The 10,900-nt window shown below is 36.0% G+C and overlaps 1 protein-coding gene and 1 long non-coding RNA gene across 5 annotated transcripts in view; one reads left to right on the top strand and one right to left on the bottom strand.

Moving 5' to 3' along the window:
• The first annotated feature begins 20 nt into the window (after nt 1–20).
• Nucleotides 21–1,996, top strand: LOC107754668 (uncharacterized). Of its 2 annotated transcripts, XR_001641607.1 has the most exons (5): nt 21–95; nt 451–512; nt 626–694; nt 1,111–1,155; nt 1,875–1,996. It is a non-coding gene; the product is annotated as an uncharacterized LOC107754668 (long non-coding RNA). The 2 variants fall into 2 exon arrangements; XR_001641608.1 differs by lacking the exons at nt 1,111–1,155; nt 1,875–1,996 and adding an exon at nt 889–1,000.
• A 5,090-nt stretch (nt 1,997–7,086) lies between these two features.
• Nucleotides 7,087–10,900, bottom strand: part of snapc2 (small nuclear RNA activating complex, polypeptide 2) — a 7,563-nt gene continuing 3,749 nt past the window's right edge. For all 3 annotated transcript variants that reach the window (XM_016571210.1, XM_016571209.1, XM_016571208.1), the window contains exons 2-5: nt 10,044–10,305; nt 9,774–9,947; nt 8,817–9,357; nt 7,087–7,667 (exon numbers count right to left, since the gene is read on the bottom strand). In XM_016571210.1, coding sequence (XP_016426696.1) covers nt 7,306–7,667; nt 8,817–9,357; nt 9,774–9,947; nt 10,044–10,259 — 1,293 coding nt within the window. In that variant the 5' untranslated portion in view covers nt 10,260–10,305 and the 3' untranslated portion in view covers nt 7,087–7,305. The remainder of the gene's footprint in view (nt 7,668–8,816; nt 9,358–9,773; nt 9,948–10,043; nt 10,306–10,900) is intronic.

Below are 10,900 nucleotides of genomic sequence, written 5' to 3'. Positions count from 1 at the left end.
ATGTTACAATGGAAATAAATGAAGAATTTACAGATGACTACGAAATCCCATCATCAGATGCATATATAGAATTTGTTGAAAATTTCAAAAAAATAGTAAGTATTGTTGTTTAGATGGCTTGATCACTTAAATGTTATTGCCCAGAAACTTCAGGAGGTGATGTGTCTGCATACATTTACTAAAAAATGACATTTGCATACATTTACTAAAAATGACCAGTTGATTAAAAGTGCAGTAATTTAAGTGAAGTTAGTTACGTTAATTCTGAAAAAAGCTCTAACTTTTAATCACTTGTTTGCAGATGCCTCTGTGTATGATAAGTTGTTACTTATGCAATATTTTTAAGAGTGGCCTAAGTGTTCTAGACCTCCTTCACAAACAGTATTTTGGACAGTGGAGGTCATAATTTTTTGGTTTGAAATATTACAGATATATTTTATACAATTATAGGTGGTGCCCATTTATAAAAACAAAATAGAAAATTTTTTGCGTGTGGACAACATAATTCTAAGGTAATTCATCTACTTTGACAGCACAAGCTATTTTGTCATTACAAATATCAAATATGCCCTTATAATATCTGACTATTAAGTCTTAATTCAATCTCTTTTTTTTCATGTCAAAGTGCTGGTGGACCATTACAACAACATAGTCAAAGAAGAAGAAGAAGCTTGCCTTTGAAGGAAACTAAAAGGTAACAGTACAAAATGTAATAAACCAAACATGTATACAGTAACAAATACTTTCAAATAATAAATCAATCCAAACCTTGTATTATACCCAATCCAAGAGAACCTAAATTTATAAATAAACACTAAAAAATACACCAATTAAAAAATTCTTTAAAACTTGTAATTTTTGTATTTCCTTTCCTTTTCTTTTTTTAAGTGATGCGGCTAGTCTGAAAGTTGAGCATGATGTCCTTTTTAACATCGATAATAACAACGAAAGCGAGGATAATTATGAAAATATTGTTAAGGAAGTGAAAGGCGTTCTTTTTGACATTAAAAACAAATCAGGTAGGTCATCATATGCATTTTCCCTGTGATCTAAATTGTTATTGGATACATTATTAATCTGTTTCTTAAATTTTTTTTTTTTCAATTCTAGTCTTTGTTGTTAATAATGCCACTGCATCAAAGACTGATCTCATTGGTGAGTTTTCATTTAACTTATCGTGCTAGGAGCAAGAAGAATAGTGAGTTATTCTATATAATATTAATTAGTTGTCTCATTTTATTGAATTATATACTCTATACCAAATATGTTCTTACTTTTTAAGTACTGAGTGAACTATTGAAATAACTGAAATGAGTTTTAATGTGTTTTAATGTTTGATGTATATTGAATGTATATTTAAACATGCTGCATAAGTTTTCAACCATAGTTCTAAGAGGAGGTACAGAGATCAACAAAAGAAGCTAAAAAAATGCATAGGTCATTGGAGGGAGTTTTGCTATAAATACAGTAGATTCGTAAGAAAGCATGTTTGGAGTACATACAAAATGCAGAAAAGTGTTGCTGTTGTGCAGTGAGACCAAAATATGGCTTCTCAGCTAAAACCCAAAACAAGTGAGAATTTGATGCTGGTCACACCTTAAAATCATCAAATTACAGTGTTGGCTGCATGGTGTTGTGAGGTTGCTTTTAATGTTTAATGATAGGTCATTGTGTTAAAAGAGAAGAAATAATGGATGTTGAAAAATACAGGGAAATCTTAGAGGAGAAGTTTCAACAGTTGAATGGTCCCAAGCACAAGGCCAAATTAACATACGATTTTTATTAAAATCAAGGAATTTTTGAAGTGTCTGAATGCTGTAATTTATTCATTTTATTTGATCTATTATGACTGCTGCATTTTTTTATTTCCACAGTCAAAGAGGTGTGTGCCAAGGCTACGAACATTTTTCCTGAAGATTTCCAAAAGTATTTTGAAGCAGTTACGCTGGGTGGCAAAGTGACATGTGTGACTCCATGCGATGCAGCTCATAGTGATCCGAAAATTTTAAGAACAGCGGCCCCTGTGAAAGTTTCTGGTCAGGGCCCATCCTGCTAGTATGTACTTTTGTTTACTTTTATATTCTTTACATTTTCTAGACTGACAAAGAGAGGTACTTCTTTCTTTAGGGGGTGTGGTGGTTAAAGATCTGGGCTGGAAACTGGAATGATTTAAATGAAACGAAAGCTAAAGTTGTACAAAAATATGCAGATGTTTCTCTGAACATTTAAAAGGACTTACAATGCATTTTTGCTCTAGTTGCCGCTATAATGATGACTTCTGGTACTTGGGAGCAGATTGCAATTTACAGGTGCACAAAGTTGGATTTTATGCTGGATTGGGAACAGTGGCAGCCATAGCAGTAATAACTGTAGCATTCCTGACAGCTTATCTCATTATAAACAAACGGACGGTGAAGAGGTAAGTAATTTCATGCACTTTATTAAACTGCTTCAGTTCAGCAATGTACTTGTGATGTCTGGTGTCATGTGGTCTTGAGGACATGCCAAGGCAATGCAATCATGTTAAGGTCAGGAGGACTTTGATTGGGACACTTCAGAAGGCATGTTTTCTACTGCAGAATAATTTACTCCTGTGCTTTGGATCGTTGACCTGTGGCATCACCTGTCATCTGTTGATCATCAGTTAGCAGACAGATGGCCTGCAGAATGCATGTAAAATTGTAAAAATTCATGTTTCCGTTGATGATAGCAAGCTGTTCGGACCCTGTGAACAGAAGATCATGGCAAGATCATTATGTTCTGATGGATTTGCAGACAAACCTAACAGTAGATTTGTTCAGCAAATGCTCTGAAATAACAATTGATTAGCCACTCTCAAGACCAGAAAAGCAGGCTGCCTGGAGCAGTTTACTGTTAATTTGACACATTTCTAATATTATTTTATTATTTAACTGTACTCCTGAAATACAGTATATGAAGGCTGCCATCCTATGCAATTCAAAACAGCCCCCCTAAAAATATGTGGAAAATCTCTTATTTACATGGCTATATCAATGTGGTATGTGTATCAGGAAAAAAGAGGGTGTTTTCATGAATAAATGTGTTTTTATGCCTTCCTGTCCATAACTTTATTTCTGTCTCACAGGAACAAGGACATTAAGCAAGAGCTAGTGAAAGAATGGTTAGAGGATGACTTTGAATGGCCACCACAAAAGAAAACATCAAACACAGGTAGCAAAAAACAAAACAAAACAAAACAATACATTTTCTGCATCATTCAATAATTATTACCTGTAGGTGGTACCTGAATATTTGAACCATTCACCAAATTATTATTTCTTTTGTGCACAGTTTTCTAAAATTAACAATACTGTTCTCAGTAAATTAGGTAGATAAATACTTGGTATTAACCTGAATAAATCATGGATGCAGTATATTATTCCAAAATGAAAAAAAAGAGTTAAATTACATATTTTGTGAACCTGTTGTGATGTAATATAAACTTGCCAAGAGAGAAGGATGGGGCAGTAAAACTATATTTGACCTGACAGCCTGTGTGTGAAGTGCTGTTAATTTCACAAGTAAAGATGCACAGTGCATATTTAGGATCTAAGCATACTCAGGAGTTTCTTGGTGAGTTTGATTAAGACTAGACTAAGCTGCAACAAATGTATATTATGGCCACGTTCACACAGCAGCAGAATACGATTGTCAGTCATGTGAGTCCTTAATACGGTTACGTTCACACACAGTTCGGTTATTTACGGGTGTGACAACCGCATTCTGTAACCGAACTCACACCTGTAAATTTTCAGGACTCACAACCGCATTCTCGGAACACACGCGCTGTGTGAACGGAACCGGACTGGACAACTAGTTGTCTGTCACGTCATACAGTGCGAGACGAGAGAGCGCACAAACGCGCGTCTACCGTGTGTTACGTGTTTTCATGTGTGTTTTCGGTCACTTACAGTGATGGAGAAATGAGCTGCGTGTCATCTGAACGTTTCAGATCCCGTCAGTTTTCCACCGGAGCCGCTCCCGTCAGTTTTGTGTTCTGCGCGCGATTCAAATGCTCCGCTCTCCACCAAAATTTAATGAAGATTTGACTAAATAACTCGCGGCTCGATTGGACTCTTGCCCTGTCAGAAAGTGATACGACTTTCAGTTTTATGGACGTCGCCATCTTTGATTTTACTTTGGTCACTGTCGCTATGGTTACTGGTAATGCACGTTCATACAGACAGTATTCTAAACACAACTGTAAACTGCTGTGTGAACGGGACATTTCGAGACTCACGCTTGTAAAGAAAATGCGGATTCTCAATCCCCAAAAATTGACAGTGTGAACGTAGCCTAAGAGCATTGTAGTCTTTTTTTCTTCATGGGATATTCATTTTATAGTTTAACAAGTCTCTGATTAATCAACATACTTTTTTGTTTTGTATTTCCAGTTGACAGATATGATAACCCAGTATACTCACCAGGAGGCAGACATACACAGGACAGTTTCGGAAACTATAAACCAGATTTCTCTTACACCCAGAATTTCTCACCTGAACCTGGTATTCATCTCCGGTATCTTCAGAGGGATCAGTCTGTGAGTACTGAGAGGATACACAAATATACACTTAGCAACATATGCTGTTCTTACAAATAGTCCGTATACAAAACTAAGCTACTACACCCAGCAACAGGGCTTCACTATAATTATCTTTCTTAATTTACTTATTTATCTTATCTGGTTAATAAAGAAAAGACACATTTTAATTTCTGACCTTTACACAATTACATATTTCCATAGAAGGTACTCGTTACAAATAACCAATGATTTTTCTGTTGAATTGAATGGAATACAAGCATTGTAACAGCATCACCGTCATGGCTTTTCCATAATTCCTCATTCCTTGTTTTGCTCTTAACAGATGAAAATGGACAGACCTCAGATCCGTTCATCTTTTGATATTTAATATTCTATGTGTGTGGAAACAAGCATTACAGCTTTGTATGACATACTGAATGTATATATTGCTTGGTTTAAAAATATGCAGTCTTGATCCATCAAAACTCAATCAGTTTGCTAGAGCATTCTATTTATACCATTCAATTTAGCAGTTGTACAATTATGCATATTTTCTGTACCTCAGATGTGTGACAAACATTATCTGACCATATTGTGTTTTATCACATGATGAAGAGAAGCAGTAGAACTTCAGCTATGCCCTGCTTATCTTCAGATAAGTTATTAAAATAATCAATGTAGTAAAATTAGATATCTAGTAGTTATCTTTTTTTATAGGTTTTACTTTATTGCTCCTTTAGGTATCATTTCTTATCATTTTTATTCATAATGACATTGCATTAATATAAACTGCTTTGTAAATTACACATTAACCACAAATTATTTATTATCATTATACTCCACACATTGTTTGTAAATTGACACTTGCTTATGTTAAAATAAATTATATTCTCAGTTGTTTGTTTTATTGTCTTTTTCCTCTGTAAATGCAATCAAACACATGAACAACAAAGTGATATTCTTGAGCTATTGTGTATTGCTCTATAAGAAAACACCAAATATCATGAGCTCGCAAAGAGGGGCAGAGAATCTTCACAAAACAGCATTCCCAATTACTTTCATGCCTCTTCTTTTCAGTACTTTTTAATGTTTTCCTATTCACAGACACAACAAAAGCACAGTTAATGGGGCTTCCTTACTGTATATTCTACCACTCAATTTATTCCCTTCAGATTACATTGTTAAATTTTTTTTAGAGATTTAATCACTTTGGCAATACTGAATATTATCCTCAACATTTTAAAAATGCTAGTCTTATTTTAAGATAATTGCTTTCAAATTGTGATTTCAACTTTCCAAAAAGTTGTGTGTGTGTGTGTATTTTAGCCTAGAGTTTCACAAAGTGAGCTGCTTTATCTCAGATATCTTATCAACAGCATGTCAAACAATGTGCTGGATGGTGAGTTATACAGATCATGTTGGGTGCGACGCCACACATCGAACAGATAAGCAGGAAAAAGAAACCGATAATCAGCTGCGCTGCAATCAGTATTGAGAAATGTTACAAATGGTAGCATCACTTAACTTGATGTACCTAGATCTCTGTGGTGCAATGAGACTCATGGGTCATTGTGTAAACATATTACTCACTCTATGGGTTATGCTTTACTAGGGGTAAACCCTTCTGTTTGTGTACCGTTTTGTTTATAATATTTTTTCTGCACCAAAAAGCACCAAAGACCATAATTCTCAGAGATCTTGGTGGGATGGTTCCAAATCCCCCCACACGAGACAATAAAGGCAATCTAATTCTACTCAGGTACCGCTTTACACAACCGACAGACATTAGGTTGCGCTATAAGTACATTTGAATTTTGGTTCATCATTCTGGAACTGTAAGGGCTTCTGAATTCTTGAGCCAAGCTCAGAGAATCCATACATCCGATTTAGTTTAACTCAGGACATTCTTCCACTATTTAGAATTTTTATGGAAAACCTACCTTTTCTAACTCCTCCTGGGCTGTTGGTTCTATTTGCATGAAACTTGGCAAGCACCATCCCTGGCAAGGCCCTCATGACAAAAAGTTATCAAAACCATTCTGATTTATGGAACTAACCTAATAAAAAAGGAAAATATTAAATATTTCACTCAAAATAAAGTAATATTCTCATCTGGGACAGAATGAGGGTGAGTAAACATTTTCTCTTTAAAAAAGAAAATGTATTACTGCATCTTAAAAGTTATGCTAAAAGGAAATATTTACTAAACCAGGAATATGTTCCACTGTTTTGGTCACTTGGCAACCAGGTTTTGTTAATCAGACTAAACTCCAAACTTTGAACTAAAATGCTGTTCACTTGAGAAAACAAAATTCTCAGTTGCACCACAAAATTCCATTCCTCTCTAGTTTTTAATATATTCTTATTTTTATGACTTGGCAACAGTAGTGGAAGCCACAGGGAAATATTAAACTTAGGAGGGTGATTTTTGAGAGCCATCACTTTAAGGGCATCAGTACAGCTGCAGTTAAGTTTAGGAAGAGGGAAATCTTAAAATACTTACGATTAATTCTTCAGCACATTCATTTAATTACTTATTTTTTATGTCTTGGCTATTTTTTACAGCAAACTTATTTTAACAGAATCATCATTCTGAAATTTAAATATATTTATTACATATCAATATAACAGTATGAATACTTAATATGCACACATTTTCCAGGCAAAAGAACAACATCTGAACCTGTAGCAAAGTGAAACATAAGACCCACACAGAACGTTAATTAGTTGAATTCTGAAAAGCCTGAGACTGGCTAAGCATATCATTTCTCAGAATCTAGGGCCGATGTTTTCAGCAAGGCTACCGGAACTAACAAAGGATTGAGAGGACAGGTGCCAGCTGCAGCCCAGTCTTTTTTGTCCTTTGCTGGTTCTGTGACCGATGACTCACTGGAGGGCTCTTTAGTGGATCCCGTAGTAGGCCTGAGTTTGGGTGTTAATGCAGTAGAATCGGCTACATTAGCCTGTAGGACGTCCCTGTCACTGTTTGAAGAGGAAGCTGGCATTTCTGCAGGTTTGGTGAGCTGTGAGTGTAACTGGAGAAAATGATGTTGAAGTTCTTTGCAGTCCAGTAAGGAGAGCTCCTCAGGCAAACACATGAGCATATCCAACAGCACTGCACTCTCTGAGGATGGAATGTGCAAAATATGAGAGAAGAAAAAAAAGTTCTGTTCATACATCTAAAAAGGATAGTTCACCCAAAATGTTTTTGTAGATAAAGCGAAAGTCAGCGGGGTCCAAAACAACACTGATCCTCACTGACTTTCATTGTAAGGGAAAAAAAAAAAATTCTTTTTAAAGACATAACATCCTTGTGTTCTACAGAAGAAAGAACGTCATGCAACAAGATGGTAAGCAAGTAGATTGTCATTTTTGGGTGAACTATGCTTTTAAGTTGATCTAATTGCCACATTCCTGGAAAAATGTGTAAAATGGTCATGAAGAATGTAATTTATTCCAGTATTTAAAGGGGTCATGAACTGCCTTTTTATTATTTTGCACTGTTCTCTGAGGTCCACTTATATTGTTATAACAATTTTTACATAAAAAAACATCATAATTGAGAAAATAGGCTATTTTCTGTCCTGAACGCTCTGTTTGAATAGGTGTGGTGGATTGTAGACTCAGAAGTAAACGCCAACTGCTATAATTGGCTAACAGTTGTGTATGTTTGACAGCCTACATCCTTCATTGATGGATGCTGCTGTGATTTTGCAGCATCGTCTTTTACTTTCAATCTTTCTGAAAATCCTGCATTGAATTGTGCCTTGTTTGTAAATGAATCCACAGTAAAATGAAGTGAATAAAGGACAAAGTTCTTACTGACACGGTCTGGAACTACATTAAAAATAAAGTTCATCCACTCTTTCCTAATGTTGGGATCAGAAGGAAGGCAATGCAAAGAGTATGTTTTTCTACAACTTGGCACTGTACAGCATCTTGTTGTTTTTGGAGCATCTTTATCGTTTGGTTTCTGCGTATACCTCTCTCATTATTTACACTACATGCATGAATCGGAGGCGGGGTTTAGCCACACTATTACGGCATAAAGTGGCACATTCCACAACCTGTCATTTTGGCAGATTGACTTCAATATAAGCTGTTTTTAGACTAACGAGGAAGTTTTGAGTTCTGAAACTTACAGGATTTTTTTAATGGTACAATGACCTCTTATATGTCAAAAGATCAAGGGAATTTTGATTTCTCGGTTCATGACCCCTTTAACATCATAACAGCATATTATATGCAAAATGTATAATTTAACAATACGTACCCATTGAAGTAAGAGCTGAATTGCAGGTTTTGGAGTCAATGTCACTTAGATATTGATAAATCTTGTCAAAATTCACAACACTCTTCAGCATTCTTGGTTTGCATAGGTAATCATGATCTAACAGTTCCAAATTAACTTGATTGTGCTTATTTGGGGAGACTGACGGTGACACTGGGCCAGTGGAAATAGGACTGGATGCTGTTGGTTCTGCTTCTGACTGCAGTTGGCTTGGGCTTCTTGTTATCTGTAAGGATCTTGGTGTGGGTGTTTCAGGCATTTTAGGCACTAGTGAACTGCCTGATGTATTATCGAGTTGGCTAATATGATCAGCAGCATTAGAACTAGAGTCAGGCTGAATAAGAGATGCAACTGAGGGAGAAGAAATGCTGGAATTTGGGCTCATGTCTGAGGTAGAAGGCCGAGATGGGGTTTTAGGGGACTGAACAGGGTGTTGACTGGAGAAAGCAGGTGTTTGTATGATGGGGTGTGGAGGATCAGAGTGCATCAGGCCACAGGGCTCAATGGCAGCAATCACAAGCATCTGATGACAAAGTAAAAAACAAACTGAAATTGTGTAACATTTTATCTGCTATAAGCGTGATTAAGATGATAGAGGCCATAAAAGAAGTCAAATATTGTACACTGTAACTGAATGACAAGTATTAAGTACTTTGTTCTCTAGGTGTGCTATAAATAGGAGTCATAAATAAGCATGGTAAGAGAATGACAGAATCAGTTGCTGATATTACATTTTCCCACAAGCTCTATAAAGCCATGTGTAGTCAGACTAAGGCTGAGAAATTATTGAGGTGAACTTGTACAATTCTTGGTGCGGTGTGGAAAAAATAGAAAAAAAATGAACGTTTGGTTTAATTTTTTCATTTGCTCCATATGGTCTGAATTTAATTGTGAAGCGTTACACGGACTGGTGTTATTTCTCAAATGTCTCATACAGACCTGGGAAAAGGCAGAAGAAATTGTCTTCTCATAGGGTCTAGAGATTTTCTGTACCAGCTCTGCCCACAATTCAACGGGAACTTTAGCTTTGCGCTCCTCTCTCCTCTGACTCTGGACCTGTAGATACACCTTCTGTAGCACACGTGACTTCAGGGTCATTATGAGGTCTTCAATCTGAAACCAAACAGTGCTAACACTTACATTACAATGGACACGTACGTACGTGCATGTTCATCCATATTAGAGATATTTTGGTGTCGATGAGCTTACCTCTTTGAGAGAACGTTGGGGAACTTTCTTTTGAATCTCAGTCAGATCTAATGCCGATTCAAAATTCTGCTGCTGTTTCAAAGCTTGCAAAAATTTCTGAAGATCTTTGCGATTCCATCCTTTGTAGAGGGATCTGGCACTCACACTCGACTCTTCCTCAGTGCTCTTAATCAGAAAGCGCGACGGTCCAGTTCGACGACGAAATGGAGGTTTCATAGTTGCCGATTACATAAAAGTCATATCCCACTTACTTCCAAATTGCCTGTTGTATGAAAAAGAATATGTCCACATTTAACAACAAAGTTTAAAACTTGCTTTTAAAAGATCACACTTTCCTTTGAGAAAATGTTTTCAACTTTCCTGTTTTAGAGATCTAAGTGGTGGAAATTCACCTTAAGTTCTGGAGTATATCTAATCAAGGTTTATATATGTTTTGATTAGGTGAATTATAGGGATGTCAGAAAGTCTAATTTGATAAGCTAGATCAGGGATGGGCAACTTTGATAGTGACGAGGGCCAGCATGTTTTCTCCTTTATACCAAGGGGCCAGATTACTAATCCACGTCCACAACCGTCTAACTCAATTTCCTTTTTATTGAAGGAAATGGAAGTATAACTAATGTCATTTGTTTTAAAGATTTTATTAAGTATAAAACTTGTGCAGTTATGCTAATTCAGAAGGAAAACTTTGTTGTCAGTGGACAGAAATATTACCCCGACAAGCCAATGTAAACATTTCAATTGCATTGTCTGTAAATTTGCAACAAAAAATATACAGAGGTTCTTTTTTTATTAGTAGCCTACAGAACATTCTCAAAACAACCTAAAAGGACAGTTAAAAAGGGCTTAATTTAAAA

Source organism: Sinocyclocheilus rhinocerous, unplaced genomic scaffold (genome assembly GCF_001515625.1).
Source record: "Sinocyclocheilus rhinocerous isolate Xijiao unplaced genomic scaffold, SAMN03320098_v1.1 scaffold742, whole genome shotgun sequence".
Taxonomy (NCBI): Eukaryota; Metazoa; Chordata; class Actinopteri; order Cypriniformes; family Cyprinidae; genus Sinocyclocheilus; species Sinocyclocheilus rhinocerous.
The sequence above is the reverse complement of the archived record's forward strand: the minus strand, read 5'-3'. Positions and strand labels throughout refer to the sequence as shown.